Raw genomic sequence first — 20,582 nt, 5'->3', positions numbered from 1 at the left:
TAGTAAGAATGAAGTCATTGTCCCTTCGTCTGAATATAGAAATCTTATTAAGGCCATTTTGAAAGCGTGCTGCTATTTCACCCAGGCTGAATTGTGGGTTTCCTTTCAGGCTGATGTACATCAGACTTCACTGTCACAAGTCTGTAAATTAATTCTGCCATGTAAAATAAATATATTGATACTATTTTTCATTAAGTTCCCATAAAATAAGATACCAATGAATGAGGTGATAATATCATATGTTTCAGTAAGTAGTGTTAATAAATATATCCATGTTAAATAAGGACAAACTAATCTTGGCACATTTTGCCTTCCATCTAATAGCAAAGACAGCTAGACATGCATTTATAATGGAAGACAGACAATGGCAGGTGAATTAAAAGGTACAAACAGTTTCTGGGTATACAGAAGGAAGGTCACAAGAATGCAGTGTAAGAGTTGGACCTGAATGGCTGAATTAGGATTCTGACAGGTCAAATGGGAAAGAGACATTTGAAGTAAAGGTAACACCATGAACAACTGAGCAGACAGAACAGATGGGGCCAACTGGACTGAAGACTGGGTTCAGGGAAGAGAAGGAGAGAAAACACCAGAGAAGATGACTGGATACATGTTCTGGGGAGATAAAACAGCAAACTAAAGAACTATAGTTCATTTTTTAAGCAGTAAAGAAGGGCTACAAAATGCATGCTTAGCTATGAGCAATGATAAGAACTGGACAGGAAAAAATGCATACTCATAAAACAGGAAAATTGAGGGAATTTGAGTTGCATGAGATCCTAGAGGTGAAAAAAAAAATCATTTACTATCAAGACTGTGATAATATAAAAAGGGAACTGATGCTTGCCATGAGAGAAAACAAAACACAGTTTGTGGCACACTGAGATTAATTTACACAGTCACGCAAGTTAATGTACTAACTTAATAGGAAACTGCCTCCTTGAATAGGTAAATTGACCCTAGCTGAACAGGGTCAGCCTCATGCTCCATGAATGAGAAGACCAGTTTTAATCAGTTTTTCACATAAAGACAATGAAGCAGATTCATTTGAAATATTTAAACTAATTAATTTTGTCATGGAAGAGACACAAAAGTTAAATCAATGACAAAAGAGGCATCCTTCATATTGGCAAACTTTCCCCCCGACTTTTCTGGGCAGATTAGAGAATATCCAATTTCTAAGAGAGATGATTAAGGTAAAAGAGCCTCTGGTATTTTTGTAAATAAAAAGGAAGTAAAGTTTTCAGCCCAGATCGTTGCTATATTCTTGCTGTTTTTCCAGATCATTGCTTATGAGGTCATTTCTATATTTATGACCATTTACAGAACATTTTCGCTTGGTCAGACACACATATAACTCCTAATATCTGTATCGTGTAAAAAATATACTAAACTGTTACCAGGTTATTATTATTTTATTTTATTTTACTTTGGATTTTAGTGGTTACTCTGAATTTCAAAAAGAACTATAATGGCATATTGTTCATAGGATTAGGGAAGTCATTACAATGGTCTAGAAGTTGAGCACAGGTGTGACTGGGTGTCTCATGGGAATTACTGTAGAACTACCATGACATTTATGTTAGGAAAAAAACCAAAACTATAGAACATCTCATTAAAAGCCTCTGCTCTCTTATGTAAATGAAAATCACTGGACAAGTTCAAATTGTGGCCACATATGGTAAAAGAATACATGCTGAGTGAGAAAGTTGGAGAATGTTCATTTGCTCCCCCATTCCATCCATTTTCCTTGACCATAAGCACTAGTCTTGACATTTTGCTTCAAGTTACATGAACAGAAATTCTAAACTTAAGACAATCTTTGATTTGACTGCATGTTTGTCTGCCTGTCATAAATGGAAAAACTTAAGCTTATAGTTGTCATAGAACTTCCAATATCAATTTTCAGCTTCATATCCAAATGTTCCGAAGGTTCACAAGAAAGACCATAGGGGTATGTGACCACAGAGAGAAAAACTTTCATATGGATATTGGATAGACAGCATTTCTCCAACTTCTTTTGTGTTCTGAAAATGTAATTATGGTGTCAGACATGCTGTGATCAATAATCTCTTTTTACTCCTCTCCTTCTTGAGACCCTACAGTAAGTGACCTAACTGGATTAAAATTTTATTATCTGCTTTACAAATATCCTTTTATTCCACTTTGATCTTTGCTCTTCCTTTCATGAGTCTGCTAGGGTGACACTGCTTTTCCTGCACCTGCTATAGAATAGATAGTATCCATCAATTGCTAAAATATACGCATATATACTTATTTTCCAATGACAATACAATGTCCTGCCATCATGGGACACAATCTCTGTAGAAATGGAGAGAAAAAGAAGCAAACCCTTTAAAGTTAGAAAGCATTTCTAAATAATAATGTTTAGCTATACCATATAAAACACATCTCATCATACCCACAAAAAATATTAAAGTGACATTTTTATTTTTAAAATAATTCTACTTAATTTTATAATTACATTTCAAGACAGCTTGGCATTTTCATATCAAAGAATAAATTTTTAGGTTTAAAATGATAAAAGTCTTATAAAGACATTATTAATATTATAATATTGCCATACATTATTTTATAATAGAATAATTATAATAATAATATTTTATTACTAGGGATGGGTCTATTCCTTTTTCACTACTTCTCTGTATACCCCCTGTAAATAACTGTGGTTTTTAGGATTACCTACATAAAGCATAGATATAATCATCTTATTGCTTTGCTTTAAAATCATTTAGGCCAGGCATGGTGGAGCATGCCTATCATACCAGCAACTCAGGTGGATGAGGCTTAAGGATTGCAAATCTGAGGCCAGCCTCAGCAACTTAGCAAGACCCTGTATCAAAATTAAAAATAAATAAATAAATAAAAAAGGGCTGCAGATGTGGTTCAGTATTTAAGCAACCCTAGGTTCAATCCCAGAAGTCTGCAACAAATTCAAGTCTTAGAGGGTTTCCTAATGATCTACCAACAAGATTTTCCATCCCGTCTCAGAACTGTGCTCTGCTCATACCCCATCCCCCCAACACACCATCCATAAATTATAAGCTTCCCCACCTTTTTGCACATTGTTCTCTCCTGCCTGGAATTACCTCTGTTCAGCAAAAGTCTACTGATCCTAAAAAGTCCAGCTCAAATATGACATCTTGAGAACTCTATTGAAATAAATTATCTCATTCTATTATACTGGGTTGATCTCATTTTGTTGCTTAGGCTAAATTATGTTTTTTTCTTGTTTTGTTTTTTTTCGGCACCAGGGATTAAATCCAGAAGTGCTTTTAACCACTGAGACACATCCCTATCTTTTTAAAAATTTTTTAAAAATTATTTTCAGACAGACTCTTGTGAAGTTACCAAGTCTGGCTTTGAACTTGTGATCCTCCTGCTTCAGCCTCCCAATCCCTGAGATTACAGGCCTGTGCCACCTTTCCTGGCAGCAAAATTACGTACTCTTGGTGAGCACAAAACCTTTCTAACACATGCCATATATCTAATATTTGAAGTAGTAATGAACTGAATTGAACTTTATTTTTTGGGAGCTAAGTATAAAAAGTTGGAGTTACTATACTATAAAGCTACTAAATACATGTGACTTGAAAGAGGAAAAGAAATACATTAAAAATTTTAATTACAGATAGTTAAATCATCATTTTTACAAATATTTTAAAAAGGATTTTTTTTCTGTATGCAGGAGAAATTCTTAGTCTTATAAGTATTAGACTGCATTTCAATTAATATTGAAACCTAATACTTAAACAATCTTTAGAACTTAACATTAGTGAGCAAGGATGTTTGACAACCCCTACTTCAGAGAGTGACAAGTATTATCAAGAGGAAAAATTTCTCAGAATCCCTAGCAACCTCTGTCAGCCCTGTTTTACCTATAAAGGACTGTAGAAAATGACACAGCAAAATTCTTTTTCAGTTCTAAAGAAGAAGAGATGAAAATAAATATGGTTATCTTCTATAACACTGAGAATTTTATGTATCTTAATTCTTAGTTTGTATACTCTGTACTAGAATCTACAGAAAGCTGTTTTCATTTATTGGGCAAATTCAAGACTCTTAAATATAGAACCTTACACATAGTAAGTCATTCAGTGCTAGTTATTATTATTATTCATTATCCAAGATCCATCGTCAGCAAAATTTCCTCTCTCAAACTTTCTCAGTTAATCTTTAGAGTCACTGGCTTTTCCATATACCCCAGCCTCCTGTACCTCTCCTAACATCAGTGTCTACAGTTTTCTATCTGTGGGACTTGTTCATGTTTCTCTCCCCATTATACTATCAGCACCTTGAAGATACAATGGACAGTTTATCTTTGTTACCCATCACCTTATAGAGTACCAGACACACACTGAGTGTTCAACATTTTTTGTTTGAATAAATAAATGAATAATTAATTTCCAAAATGCATTCATGAATGTCAGCTTTCGACCAATTCCAAAGAGACTGCATCTTCTTTCAAGTAAGATTCTATTTCACAAAGTACTGAAAATTGTCCATCATAAATGGTAGCTAGCTATTTGGTCAAGGAAAAAACCCATCAAGTATCATCAATTTTCTCCATCACAAAACATACAGACATGCTCACTATTTCTCTTATAAAATGAATTTACAGTAGTAAGATAAAATTGGCTGGAAAAGATAATCCAGGTCTTTGTCCTATCTTAAACTTTTACAGAGCTCAATTAAAATTAGCAGAAGCAGCATGGAATTATCACCATCTTCTAAGATATTAAGATCAATACTTCTAGAATGAGTCTCATCTTAAAAATAACTAAAAAAATAAAATAACTGTAGAAGAACAGTTATTTATCCATTATTATCCTCTGAGGGAATAACAGGAGAAATGTCATCATACTAGAATTATAGATATGGAGACATGAGAATTTAAAGACTTAGTAAATATGGCAAAAGAATTATATTAATTAAATGAAGCCCCCTCCTTGAGACTCTTTAGGTAACTTCACTCCTCAGATAAGCAAAGACATCAAAGGTACATCTTCAAGAAATATTTGGAATTGAAGATAATCTGCATGAGGGTGGGACTCTGTCACATTTAACACCACATGATCAACACCTAGAAAACTGTCCAACAGAGAAATTCTTCAATAAGAAGTTCTGAACTTAAACAAAAGTAAAGAATTTAAGAACAAAATGAAAATCAACCATGATTAACAAAGGACAACCTCCTGCCATACTGAGTCCTTCCTGCAAAGAACTGGGAGTTTGACTAAATTCATTGACTCCATGCCCCACCTTGATCTTGTCCGGTAACTTCCCTCCTCCTCCAGCCAAAATTCCTCCCAAGGAAGCCACACTGACTGATCCCACTTTGAACCCTTCAACCCACGCTCTGTTGATGGCAGCCAGGGTGCTCCTGCCACACTGCTAAAGTCATCCTCTCAAATGATGTCCAGGACTGTGCATTAACCAAATCCAATGGAGATTTTTCAGACATTACTTTCTGAATCTCTTCTTATAAATGAAGCCCACTCTATCTTCAAACTCTTTATTCTCTTAAATTTGTCTTTGAAAACTGGTTGCCTTGCTGATTTTCAAATATTTTTCTTGCTTTACCTTTTCTGCCTCCTCCCTATACTACTCTTCATTGCATACCACCCTTAAAGTATCTGTTTTCTTAGGTTCTGCCTTGCCACTCTATTTTTGCTCTGAACATTCTCCCAGGTCAGCTTTATTTATTCGTTTGTTTATTTATTTATCATAGGTACTCAAATATCTCTAAATTCCAGATTTCTGTATTCAGATATTTGTTCATAAACAAATAATTCACAGGTCAAGTACATTGCCACATGTTCGGATAATAAAGTGAAAATAAGACAAAATTTATCTGCAAAGGACCCACCAGTATTGACTGACAAAGAAAAATAAAAGGGTAATTGCAATCCAGTGTGACTACTACAAAGGTTTAGCAGCACACTAGAAAAGCACATTACTAAGCATGCTAGGACAAGGAGGTATTAATAAGTTAAGGGAAAGAAGGGTCTTTAAGGCATGAGGAGGGTCTTACAGGTAAGAAAAAGAAAGAATGTGCATCTATATCATGAACTTTAAGTCTGTGTACAGCTACTGAATTCCATGGAGAGGGGAAGCATTGAAAAAAATTGGGGGATTAACTGAGTAGATATGAACAGTAGTTGAAAGAAAAAGAAAAAAATGGTGAAATCAGAAAGTGGAGGAAGAAGATAAGACAAAAAGGCTGGAGGGGGAAGGAGAGTGAGAGTCTTATCCCTTATTTATCATAGATTCTGCTATGTTGTATTAGACAGAAGTAAAGAGGTAAATGATGTGATGCTTAATATTTTTTTTCCTTGCCCTTACTGTTGAAAAACTACTGAAAAAAAAATCTTCTCTACTTTCCTGAAACCCCCATGGCATTCAACAGGAGCCTGAGAGTAATAAAATACAGTATTTCCACAACTATGATTTCTATTCATAAGGACATGTTCTTAATATTTTCATTGAATTACTTCAATAAGTATTTTTATGCATCAATTAGGCACAGAACAATATTCTATATTTAGAATACAGCAATGAGCAAGAGGAAAAGTTCCTTCCCTCAGGGATCTTGCATTCTGGTACGCACCAGATGGGCATAGTCTCTGGAGGGAGAACAAAATTGTTTATGGTAGATTTGGGCAAACCTACTTCCTGTCTTTGAGCTAAAACTGGGACTGGAAGCACAGCTGGAGCTGTATGTTCTGACAGTTTCCCATATCGCCTATCCTTGTGCAGCTCTCAGGCGTGATTTCAAATGCAGTTATCTGCATTATTCTCAGAAGCATCTTCCTGCTCCATTTGGCATTGCATTTATGCAAGTTTCTTCTACGTTCTTCCCACTGAACAGTGAAGCTAGTTGCCCCAACCTCAAGCATCTTGGAGAAAGAAACTCTTGACGCTAATTTTGCTCTTCAATTAATTTGCTCTGCAGGAAACCTCCGAAACCCATCTTCAGATACAAACCTCTGTGATAGTAAATATTAGGTAAATATTGAGGACTGAACATACTTCTCAGCTAATACTCTTAACAGTCTACAAAGCACAATTAGTTCCAAGAGACAATGGAGGGAACAGGATTGGAAATATTAAGAACTTGCTCCAGTCATAGAGCTAGGCAACAGAGAAATGGGGACTGGATTACAAGTTTGATGGACATTCTCTAGTAGAATAAAGCAGTGGCCAATTTCATGTCATTATCCTGTTTCTTCTTATTTATATCTTTGCAGATTTTCATGTTTCTGCTATCCCTGCCACCATATCGTAAATGTCCTTTGATCTACTATTTCTGGGGTTCCCCCCCATATCTCTCACTTGGCTCATAAGAATGCCTATTAAATCTACTGAAAACAGTAATCCTCGAGACTAGCAAGGGATTTGCTTGTCCGTTACCTTCTTCACCCTTTATTTGTCCTCAGCGGTGCCATCACCCCTCAGAACCCCACTTCTTAGAACTCACAAGCAAACTGCTTCCCTTCCAGGTTTAAGCCTAAGCTCCTCCACTGGCATCTTCAGGGTCTGCACACCCTTCCTGCTTCACCCTCTGCTCCTCCTCACCCCTCGCAGCTCTTGGGTGCCTAAGCATACTGTTCCCACCCACTGAAACAGTGCTTATCTCCTCCTCCAACAGGCCTACTACCTTCATCTTTTGGAATTACCCACAGCTCCTAAACTTCCCAGGCTTTTTCTAGGGCTCCTTTGCCACGCTCCCTACCCATCCTGCTACCTCCGCCATGGTGTTCACTGGAGTATTTCAAGGTAGTCCATTCATTTCACTTTTTCTTCTTTTCTCTTGGATTCTGAATCATCTCTGTAGTCCCAATGCTATGCACATGCCTGTACTTGCAGTAAAGAGCACAATACTGATGAGTCATAAGGAAGAGTTCCCACAGCAGGATGGGAGCGGCTAGGAAGACCCATTTGACACTGATTAGAGTCCAGATTATTCTCCAGGTAGTCTGCTGAAGTTATCATGATGCTAGTCAGGGACCTGCCACAGTTTGTTATCTTGTATTCTGGATTGGTTGTCCTAACTTCCGGGCATTTGTATTTATATGAATACTTACTAATTGTCTATTAGTAGACACTTTACTAGCAATGGAGGAAAAAAAAAAGAAAGAAAGAAAGAGACAAGGCAAGATGAAAAGGAGAAACACATAAAATGAACATAAAACACAATGTGATAAATGGTGTCACATAGACACATAAGGAAATGTAAAGAAAAAGAGTAATCTGGAGAGATTGGAAAGACCTCATGGAAGTGAATTCTGAGGTGTCAGGAGAGATGATTAAGAGTTGGCCAAGGCAACTGAAATGAGTCATTACTGCTTAATTTACCAAAAGCCAAGCAAACGTTTGTTTGATTTTCTTCCTAAATGACAGAATTTCATAAACTTGTAAGAATAGAACCTTGCCTTCAGGCAAAGTTGGGCAGTCTATCTAAAGAGGCGACTGATTTAACAAATCAAGTGCTATTTTCTTCTCACAAATCATGAGTTTCAATATATGCATATTAATTTCTTCCAAGTTAGAATCAGGTCTTTTGCATGAGAAGGGCTGGGCCCAAGCTAAATTTCCTTACTGAAGTATGGATAACTCTTTGAAAAGATTATTTATAACCATTCATTCACCTTCCATGGCATATCCACAAAATAAATGTCCACAAAAAGGAACTGAACAAAAAGCAATAGGAAAAAAAATTCACTCAAGAAAGCTTGACTAAGTTGCCTTGAATATATTTTTAAGGCTGATTGTCCTTGTGATCAGATAGAGAAGTCAGCAGAGTTAAAAATAAAAATCAATCTTGCTTCTATAAGCACTGAAAACTTTTTCATCACAGAGTATATTTCCCTAACTGATGCTTTGGGGTATGCTTAGTTTTTCTTTGACGCTTCCAGTTCTCATTTATTCCAAAGGAAATTCTGAGCACGAAGTACTGTGATCTTTCCTTTGCTTTGGTGAACACAGTAACATTTCCTAGCTTGGGGATGGAAAAACAATAGCTTTTTGTAGCATTCAGATAGAGATGATTCCTTTCAAAGGATCCTTTAAAAAATGAAGACCATTTTATCTGCTTCTACTTGTCAGGCAGTCTATCTGTTCATCCTTGTGAATATTACCACAATGCAGGACTCTTCACAAAAATGAAAACTCATAGTTAAGGAATCCTAATCTAAAGTGCTGCCCTTATCTAAAAACTGCACTAAAATTCTTTTAAGGTAAAATAGTTATAATTAAAATCCCTCAAGGGCAAATGAATTAGTCTGAATTCAAATAAGTACACTCGAGGTGAATTAAATATGATTACATGCATAAATGTATATACAGCTGTACTCCATTCTTGGTAAGGTAACGGTGGAAAGGTTTAATAGCATTATAGTACTTTTCAAATAAAAAAGAGATATGTTCCTCTCAAAGTGCCACAACAACTTCATTTGATCTTGTCTCATGTGAAATTTATGAACCTTGGCTACACTGATAAATTTTCTAGTGAGGTCTCCAACAGAGTCAGCATCTGTACCCTTCAAACAGCCTGAAATTTTTTGAATAGACTGGATAATGGAATAAATTCAATAACATGATAATATCAAAAAAGTCACCATGTATTACAATTAATAGGATTCCCAATTCAACTAATTTTATGATTTTATGTACTGAGCATAGTGGGATCTAGGACCAGGTTAGCCTCATGAGGGAGGCAGGTAAATAATCCACAATATAAAACAAATGGAATAGAAGAGTCTGTTCAGTTCTAAAGAAGAAGGTCATCAATTCCAGCTAAAGCTATAATTGAAAGTATCCTGCAGGAAGATAAATTTGAGATGGGTCCTAAATAATTATACTCGTTCAGCAAATAGCAAAGGAGCTGAAGTGTGTCTTGACTGAAGGCTGAGTTAAAAAACAAGAAGGGAAAACTGAAAAGGAGCATATAGATTCCGTTCACAGATTAGTTTCATGGCCCTCTTTCTCTTGAACTCAAGCCTCCACAGCACCTTACAATTTCTCTTTAGGATTTTCACACATGTTGTTCCCTCTGCTAGAAAATAACCTCCCCCCATCACAAGTTTACCTCCTATCCCCTTCTTCCTAAACACTGTGACCTCAAGTCCTCTTTCAGATCTCAGTTTAAAGGTCATTGCTCAACTAATAAATTCCTGAAATCTTCACCCCATTCCCTTCCTGAACACCTGCCTAGCACCTTACAGCTTCCCCACAGAATTTGTCTCACATATTTTTACAATGTTTTAGTGAAAAGAATATTTAATATTTATTATAACTCACAGACAAAAATGTTCTTAGTAGGCAGTGACCTTATCTATTGTTCTGACACCAATATTTAGCGCTGTCCTTGGTACTTTGTAGGCAAACAACATTTATTGAATAAATTTAAGTATCTACCCGTTCCTTTAGTTTTACTTTGTGAGAATTTGGCACTCCAGTATAACTTATGCTTTATAAATAGTAGATCCTTTCTACACTTCATATACAGAAAAAAAGTCTCTGAACTTTTAAGCATTATAAGCTAATTCAAATTCTAGTTTCTAGACTGTTTTTTCTCCTTTCATGGGATAATTATTTCTCAAATAAAACAAAACTCACAACACTGAAAATTCTGTGTTCACATTCATAAAACAGAAATGAATTGAATGTAGATATCTGATATATGGATAGTTGTAAAGAAACCAAAATATGGATTATCTTAAGCTAAAAATAAGGCAAAACAACAAAACAAAAATAACAATTACTTGGTGAAAGACAGTGGAAAAAATATTGAACTGCTAATAGAGGAGACAAATATGAAACTAGAAAGTTTCTGGTTAATTAAAAGAGAAATTCTATCACTTAACTCTATAAGCTTCAGCTCTATATAGAAATAATTTTAATAACATAGGCATTATTTATACCCTAATTAATATTATCACACACTCATTCACTTGTTCTCTAATTTTAGCCTATACTCTCATTGATTAAATGTGCAGAGTGGTGACAGAGGATGGGAGAGCAGTGACTGACATTGGGGGTCTCTGATGACCTCATGGTTGTGGCATGCCTGGTGCCTATGCAAGGGCACAGGATGCTTAGCTGATATGGCGATGCACTGCATGAGGAGGCTCTGGGCAAGAGTCCTATCAGTTCTGACCTTGATCTCAGACACACAGCTCCTAAGAAGGAAGAAATTCTTATGCTAGACAACCACAGTGTTTCATCAGCTCTGCTTCTCCAGTTCCTGCCCACTTTACAGTAACTTTAAACAATGGACGTTCTTGAGAGCTACACAAAGCTCCAAACACTGCACTTTACAAATGTGGATTGCAAGTATGGAAAAGCTACATAGATGTCCTAGTAACTTTCCTGAACACAAAGATTAGTGGTTGCATAGTCTTTAACTTGATAATGAGACATATATAAAGATTGGTGGCATAACTCTTCAGATTTGCATGTCCATTGGAAAGCAGAGCTCCACCTGATCCCAGCTTAATCTTCAAAATCCATGTTTGTGAGTCTTTATTTTTCTAATCCCCCTTCGCCCCTCCCTGGAACTGCAAGTTTGGCTGTGCTGGTTGTGGCAGTTTAATATGGATTTTCCATAGATACTTATCAATAGAACATGATATTTTCTATTCAACCTGGACATACTGTTTGCTATCCAATCAAGGAATGGGAAACAGTGTTTTATGTGTTGAGGATCTCGAGGGAGAGAAGAATGTGAGTCTGGGATCCAGGAGAGGATATAAAAGCTGCAGTCCCATTGTCCCTTCCTGCTGTTTGATAGTTGTAGGTAAAGATGTGAAATGGCAGTGAGGCACTGACATCTTTCAAATCCATCCTGTGTCAGGGGTGCATACTCGCTAACATTTTTCTTTTTTTTTTTCTGCAGAGGTAGAGAGAAGTGACAGGTCTCATGGAGACACTATCATGGGAAGAGTTAAATCACACACTTTGGGGAGACATTTCTCAGTTGTAAAAATTTCCAAAACTTATAGCTCTGAGGTTGGTGTCTATGTGTAGTATTTCCTGTTAACATATCTCTACCTTTTTTCTATTTACTACAGAAAATGCATTTAGAATTCCTAAAACCCTTTTTTAAAAGAAATATGTCATTCTTTATCCACAAAGGCACACCTCAAGACCACATTTGTTTTGAATAATTTTCTTGTTTTCTTACTACGGAGATGATGAATTTCATTTTGATACCCCAAATTGTGGGCTCTAAAAAAAATCAGTATGAAGCTGTCATTTCACAAAAAAATAAAAGATCACAGCAGCCAATATGTAATTTGTTTCCTTCTGAATTTCATTATTTCCCATTTATTTTACACTGAAAATATTGTATTAAAAAAATAATAATCTAGGCCTCTGAAACTGAAAGGATTATTTTGATACAGGGAACACTGTTCACATTTATAGTTTATCTCATTAGTCACCACGAAGTGGTGCTTTTTGCCAATAAAAAGGATGCATTAAAATGAAAGGGTTTAGTAATAATAAATTACCTTTAAGTAGGGCAGAGGAAAATGAGGCTGATAGAGACTATGGCTTATGGCCAGAGGGAATAAAAAGGAAAGTCCTAGGTAGAAAAGAGAATAAAGATAGGTGAGGACAGTGAAGGGAGAAGATAATCATAAATTTGTCAGAATATCAGAGCTAAACACTGTGTATGCTGCTCCTCTTAAATAGGTAGAAAGAAATCAATCAAGAATGTTACCCACTTGGGAGGCTAAGACAGGAGGGCTGCAAAAATATAAGGCCAGCCTGGACGACATAGTGATACCCTGTCACAAAGTAAAATAAAAATAACTGGAGGTATAGCTCAGTGGTAGAGCACTTGCCTCTTTCATGTGTGAGGCCCTAGGTTCAATCCCCAGTACATAATAATAATAATAATAATAATAACATTTTTAAAAATTACCTGACTTGGCCCAGGAGGGAGGTTATGTTTTAGAACATCTGTCAACCATTTCTGCAGCTCAGTCTTGCTCATAGGGGAAACAGCCACAGGAAGGTGTCTTTAGGCACCCAGAACCAGAGCCATCATACATGTGACAAAGACACTCAAGTGCATGTCTCAGTGGATTTCCACAGGAGACAAGAGGTTAGACCAGTCAGCTGGCTGTGGCTTGCTTTAATACTACCTTGTGAAAACTTCAACCATTTTTTAATGTTATTTGTAGTTGATGCATGAAATAGAAGTGCACAGCATTAACTCAATAAAATTTTTCTAACAGCTTCTCTATTGTTCTTACAATCATAACCAAACATCCTATAATGGTCTACCACCTTACAGATTTGGGTTCTGCCTGTATCTCTCAGTATGTGCTAGAATCACAGTGACTTTGTCTCCTCCAACAGGACAAGCTTGTTCATATGACATCCATCCACTGATTCTGTCCAGATCTTCCCCCATATTTTGGCAAGTCTGCCTTCTTGTAAGTCAGGCTAATGTTTAAGTCATCCTTCACTACCCCTCTGAATTATCATACTCCTAATGCATCAACTTGCTTTGTATTTTCTTCTGTATACTTTCACTATATGAAAAACTTTGTTTATAGATTTGTTTGCTTGTTCATTTTCTGTCTTCCCCATTCCCACAAGAATGGAAACTTCAAGCACTCCGGATGAATGAAAGACCAATAGCAAAAAACCAGAAGAAATGTGGGCTGTGGGTAATATATGAAACCAATATTTAGTATCAGAGGATTTGTTTTCAGTGTAAAACATTCACTCCATTCGTTGAGATAGACTTATTAAATATTAAAAAAATATATAGACAATAAAGAGAAAAAAGTCTGACTTAAATCCTGGTTTCACCATATATTTATCTGGGTAACCTAAGTTCCCTTTACAATGGAAATGATAGTATGGAACTCATTAGGTTTTATTAAAACAATCCACATTACTTGTCTAGCATTTTTACTGACTCATACATTCTGAAAATTTTGGTATTTTGTATTACGGTTATCATTTTCTTTTAAGTAGAAAATTATTTCCATCTACTCTTGACCATTCTGGAGCAATCTCTATAACTAGAGTGGAGACTGTTGTTTCTGCTTATCCTGTATCCTTCTCCCTTCTCACTCTTGGTGAGAGTCTGCTGCTCCTATGATACTGAACCCAGTCAGAAATGGGCTGTGATCTGGTCTGACCTAATGCATGTCTGTCCCAGTCCTTGGCTAGAGCTGGTGGGCTTGGGGCATTTTCTTTTCTTCTGCAAATGTAACACTGGTCTATAGTAACCAACTTTATCGAAATGTGAGAGTAAAAGGAAGCCCAAAGATAAAGTGTACACAGAAGAAAGGAATACCAGCAGATGGAAAGCTCAACAGTTTCCTGAGGAACTCATAACCTCAGATCACACTGTGCCTGTAGCAGCCACAGTCCTAGACAGCCCTATTATGTTAGCCCAAAATAGGGTTTGCTTATACCTATTTGAGTTTGGTTTCTGAAATCCATAATCGAAAAAATGCCTCCTAATTAAACAGTAGTTTGATGTAAGGTTAAGGAGAAAGAGGCTGTTTCTGGCATCCAATTTGCAAATAAATCAATGTCTAAAATGAAATGATTTCCAGTGTAAATGTGAAAAGGGCGCTAGGGTTATGAGGAAACAGGCACCTCAGGACTACTTTTAAGAGGGGACAATAAGTGCCCCTTGAAACGGTTAATGTTGACTTGAAGCTCTGAAAACCAAGAACAAATTGTCCATGAGCAATTTAGGACTGTTTGTATTTACAGAGTAGCAGGAAAAATTAAGAAAGAAATTAGCACCTTATTTCAGAAACAAGCAAGAAGGAAAAATACTATTGGAAAGAAGAAGATAATTGCCTTTCTCTGCAAAGTAAATCTAACATGCAGTAAGCAGGAAGCATAGCAGGCAGTTACTGACAAGGGCACCTAACTGGTACTGAGGAGCTGATACTTTTCAAAATGTTTTCTCAAGGAAAGATACGCTAAAATGTTTCCTAGAAGAATATGATAGCACATAACTAATGCATGTGTTATTTTCTTAATAAACATCAGGAATCTGGCTTATGTGCGTACATATAAAATTTGTGTTTTTTTTTTTTTCTTTAAAGACCCCACAGGGCTGAGAATGGTAAGCCACAGCCCCACTTCTTTCTGCTAGTTATTTAAAGTGCCAAAGAACGGGAAGCAGACCTCAACAGACTCAGAGAAGCCTTTTATCCTTCAGGGACTTGGGTGCTATTGGGGCCTGTTCTCCGGATGGGAAAATGGTTTTCAGTTACAGAGGGGATTTTGGTTTTATAGGATACAATGATGTAATCATTGAAAGTCCTGTAGGAGCAGTTTTGACCGTCAGGGGCTAGCTATACAGGTTTAAATCAAATTCCAAGGGTTAAGTACTCAAATCTTGCCCACTATTATTTAGGACTAATTTGCCATGGGGTAAGGTCAAGGTTTAGGGCCCAGCATTCTGCAGCCGCCCCTTTCCTTTAGGGCCCATTGTTATCAGGAAAGAAAGCACTGGGAGAGGTTTAATGTTTGGCTAATTTCCCCTCTTTCCTCCCCAGCCACATCAACCCTCCATTTTTCTTGGGGAGCCATCTTATAGGAATATTATTTTCCATAACTTTAGTTTCACTTACATACTTTAGAGAAACGAAGCACATTTGTGGAGAGCTTCTTATGCAAAACCCTTTGATAAATACAATGGGATACCAAGATAAGTTCACCCCTCATCTCATAAAGGTTATACTAGATAGAGAAGATGAGAATTCTGTACACATAATTGTATTAATGAGGAGGAGAAGTTCAGGATTCTATAGTATCATGAAGCAAAATGAAAGGGTGGAAAAATGATCTGATATTAATTTTGGCCTGGGATAGTGGTCTGAAATTGGGAGTGTACAAAAGAATCACCAGGAAGGCTAGTTACAACCTAGGCTACTGGACCCATCCCAGGATTTCCAGCGAGTCTGCAGATGACACTGATGATGCTGGTCTGGGAATCATCCATTGAGAACTTTAGATCTAGGAACTGTTTTCCAACTCTGGCTGCACATTACAATCTCCTAGGGAGTTTCTAAAACATTCTAGGGCCCCAACTGCACTCTAACTCCAAAATAAAAGAAAGATACTTTATAAAGGAAAGTAGACTTTCTACCAGAGTAGGATATTTAAACATCAGATTAGCTTCTTGTTGTGAAAAGAGTTAGTACATCGAATGCCTTTAAGAAATAGTGGTCTAGACAAGGTGATAACGTAGGAGCAGTCTAAGAGACATTTCAGATTCCTCAGGATTTTGAACCACATTTTAAGAGGAGGTAAAAAGGTTGTAGGAATTTGAGACTGAGAGCTTCAGAAGATGATAAATGGTGGAAGACATAGAGACCCTAGGAGAAGGGCCAGGCTTGTGAGACCAGGGAAGGAGGCAAAGCATTCCTAGAGGAAAAAGTTAACCCATTTATCTTAACCACCTGAACCAATACCACCTCCTGCTGGACATTTTAGGAATTATCTTTGTGTGACCAAATTGTAGACAAAAATCAAGAAATACCACAACAGTATTTCTGAATAGAGCATTTTTTCTTTTATCTATAAAAAGCCTTGGGCTAGGAATGTAGCTCAGTGGTAGAGTACTTGCTTAGTCTGCATAAGGTCCTGGGTTTGATCCCTAGAGGCACAAACATAAACGAACAATAAAAAACTTACATTTTTCAAGCAAATTCAAAAAGATACATATGCCAAAATTGTTGAAGATTAAAGCTACTGAATTACAATAAACTTCTCTGCCACTGATGGTGGTTAATTTCTCCTGCCATTTATCAATGGACCATAACACTGTTTTAAGGGGAAAAAAATAACATACAAGCATTAATATATCTAGTTGTAAGAAGATATTTTGGTATTGGAAAAATATGACCTGTCAATATGACCTGTCAGATGTGACCTGTCATATCTTCCACGCGGAAGATATTCTCCCAGTTGAGGAGTCACCAGCTGTTCCATGTACTTGAAGGAACCTATGTTACTCTTAATCCACAGAATCTCCTTGGGGACACCACGATAACATGTCAATGTCCCCCCTCCCCTGGAAATGGCCTACTGTATACTTATTCTCTTCTCTTTATCCTTTCAAAAATTAAAACATTAAAACAAAAAATTTTAAAAATACTTTAATCATTTTTATTAGGAATAAGATTAGCCATTAGAATATATTAAACATTACATAAGAGGACTTCATATCAAAAGAAAAAATAATAAATAATATAATGGAAATGTCACAAATCCTATTGATGTGTTCAAAATAGAGACTTAAAAAACAACATTCAGCCAATCTGGGCAGTACATACCTGAGTTTCTGGTTATACTGCTTGACCTTTTCCAAGGAGGCTGCATTTATCTGGGCTTGAAATTCTTCCACAGAAACATTGTCTCTATAATAATATCCTTCCATGCTTTCCAGTGCTGTGTAGACAAGTTAGTATACTTTATATGAAACTTGATAACTCAATTTCTCCACCTTCAAATTTTACTATTAGTAAATGCACGAGATAGCACCAAATATGAGCATACTTACTGTATTTAAATAGCTCAAAAGAGAATGAAAACTGTTTTTCTGCTCTCAAAATAAATACCAAACATTTGGTGATTTTTCTGTTAAGTAGGCAAAGGAAATTTCTAGTTTAAACTGTCATCTATTTTTAAAACATTTTGTATGCATTGTAGAAGACTAGAATATGCACCCCGAAATATGCCTGTTTGGCATAAGGATTATTTTGAGCTGGTTATTTTGAGAAACTGCAAACATAGGAGAAACTCTGAAAACAAAAGAAGCTATCTTTTATAAAGGAAATTTGCATCTGTAAAGAAAATCTGCATTTGTAAGGGTCTCCCCTACTTATCACCTGCTCTTTCCAGTTACCTCACCATGACTGAATCCTTCCCAACCCTTCTTTCTTTGTTTCAATGGATGATGGTACAATGGGCCCCCTCATCTATAGGGTGTACCTTCCAAGACACCAGCCACCTTGGGGACAGCCAAAACCACAGTCGGGATTCTGTGTATCTTGTGTTTTTTCCTCTATGTCACCACATAAATGCAATGCCTTTTTCATCTTAACTAAGTGTTTATCACTTATTGTGACTCTAACTTCTACAATTTGAGGTTTTACAGTAAAATTAGGATAATTTTCTTTTCCTTCTTTAATATTTTGTGGGTAGAAGATCTAGTCTCACGTAGATACTAAGTTAAGAGTTTTCAGCTTTTCCCTTAAAGGAAGCACTTTATGGCTTCTTTTGGCATATCCTAATTGCTAGCATCAATGTTCTTGAGCTGTGGGGCTGGTACTAAGTAAAATCAGAGTCTCTTGGACAAAAGCACTGTGGTACTGCAATGGTCATGATGTGGTAACTGGAACCATTGACTAATGGGAAGGTGGTGTAAAAAAGCCTGGACACTGGACAAGAAGATGGCTCATGTCCTGGGCAGGATATGACACACCACACTACCTAGGATGGCAGACATTCTAAAACACAAATTGCTTATTTCCTGAATTTTCCTATTTAATATTTTCAGACCATACTGTAGGTAGCTAAAGCCATGAAACGTGAGAACACAGCTAAGGGGGACTATGGTATGCAAACCTGCCTAAGTTCAAAACCACCTCCTAGAAATTCACTCGTGCTTCTGTGGGTGTCTCCCACGTAGGCATGAGGCGCACAGGTTATTAAACTTCTGTTTTTCTCTTGTGAATTTTTTTTGTTATAGGGGTCATCTCAACTCAGAACTATGAAGGGCAGAAATTATTTTCCATCCCTATAACAATCTTTGTGAAACTAAACTCAAGATTCAAATATACAATTTAAGTATATATAAACTCATATGCACAGATTATGCATTATGCATACACATTGAGAACGTATGCATTAGAGGCAGAACTATATATGAACATACACCAGAATTTTAAGAAAGGATATTGTCACTTTCCATGTATGTTTACATTCTTATAGTCTCAATTAAATTAATCAATATAGTGAAATAAAAAGTATAGATAAAGTAGAATCTTAGGAAACTAATTCTACTCAAATACTTAATTTAGTTAACACACATGTAACACTCCATTGATTTTTTTCTCCCATTTTTAAATTTTTTTTTTTTTTTATTTATTGAGTACAAGGATTGAACTCTGGGACACTTGGCCACGAAGTCACATCCCCAGTCCTATTTTGTATTTATTTAGAGACAGGGTCTCACTGAGTTACTTAGCACCTCACTTTTGCTGAGGCAGACTTCAAACTTGCAATCCTCCTGTCTCAGCCTCCAGAGGAGCTGGGATTATAGGTGTGCATCACTGTGCCCAGCTTTCCCATGGTTTTTTATTGGTGCATATATAATTGTATATGATGGTGAAATTCATTGTTACATATTTTCATCTGCACAAAACATAACCATATAATTTGGCCAGTATCATTCCCCAGTATTTCCCCTTTCCCTCCTTTCCTCCCTCCCTTTGGTCCCTTTCCTCTACTGATCTCCCTTCAATTCTTCACTAAACACTACACTATTTTAAATGTCTTTTGGTTAATACATATTTCCTTTTCTTAACTAACATTTTTTTTATCAAGTATTTCTTTTCCCTTTAACCTCTATTTAGAGATATTTTTAAATTTTGGAGAGGACAAGCATCACGATAGGACTCAGAAATGGAAAATTTCCTATGCAAAGTTTGCCAGCATCAGAAACGATAATGGGTCTAATTTGACAATGAAAACTGTTTTTCCTTGAAGTACATTGCTATTTTTTGAGCCTCAATTTCCAAACTATTTTGAAATTGATTAAAAAAAATTAAACTTTCAAAACTGCTAAATTTAATAGTTTCTTAAATACTGAGGTTTCTACAAATCAACGGAAGTAATCACCACTTTTTTCCACAAAAACAGGAAAGATACTGCTAATTTTAGCTGTGCTATATTTTCTAAACTAGTTCTAGAGCATTGGACAAACAAGGAAGCTATTTAAGAATATTACTAAGTTTGGAATTTTAAGATGGTATAATTGGTTTATAACTGATTAAAGCATCTGTGGAAGGGTAAAGAGGGAGCATACTACATTTATTTCAGTATAGGATATCAAATGTATAGGGTTGTCTTGATGGACCTTGTGTTTGCTTATTCCTTAGACTTTGGCATTAATTAGAACAGTTGCAACTAGCTCAGTCAACTCCCAGGTCCTGAAAACTGACAGGAAGTAAAAGGAAGCCTCCTGGAAAAACCAGCCTCAAATACATGCCAAGTTCACTTCCACTAACTTCTGCTAATTGTTTTTCTGGTAACAAGCTGTGATCCCAGGAGGATTCAGTCTATCACTAGTCAAACGTCAATGTGAGTTACTCTTACTAGTTGGGAAAGCTAATGATGAGACCTCCAGGTTTAAAGTAAAAGCCCAATTTCTGTTCCTCAGTAGTTTTGCAACTTTGGCAAGTTAATTAATATCTGAGATCTTCGGGTTTCTCAATTTTCACGTGGAAACTAAAGAGTATCTACTAATTATGGTTAATTGGAAAGAACATGATTAAATAATA

At 36.3% G+C, this 20,582-nt stretch overlaps 1 protein-coding gene across 3 annotated transcripts in view; it reads right to left on the bottom strand.

Annotated features, from left to right (window-relative positions):
* The window catches only part of PREX2 (phosphatidylinositol-3,4,5-trisphosphate dependent Rac exchange factor 2), a 270,079-nt gene that overhangs the window by 41,230 nt on the left and 208,267 nt on the right, over positions 1-20,582 (bottom strand). For all 3 annotated transcript variants that reach the window (XM_079101557.1, XM_079101558.1, XM_079101559.1), the window contains one exon: positions 17,352-17,466. In XM_079101557.1, the coding sequence (XP_078957683.1) occupies positions 17,352-17,466 (115 nt within the window). The remainder of the gene's footprint in view (positions 1-17,351; positions 17,467-20,582) is intronic.

Source organism: Sciurus vulgaris (assembly GCF_902686455.1).
Source record: "Sciurus vulgaris genome assembly, chromosome: 1".
NCBI lineage: Eukaryota > Metazoa > Chordata > Mammalia > Rodentia > Sciuridae > Sciurus > Sciurus vulgaris.
This window is presented reverse-complemented; position numbering and strand designations above follow the sequence as displayed.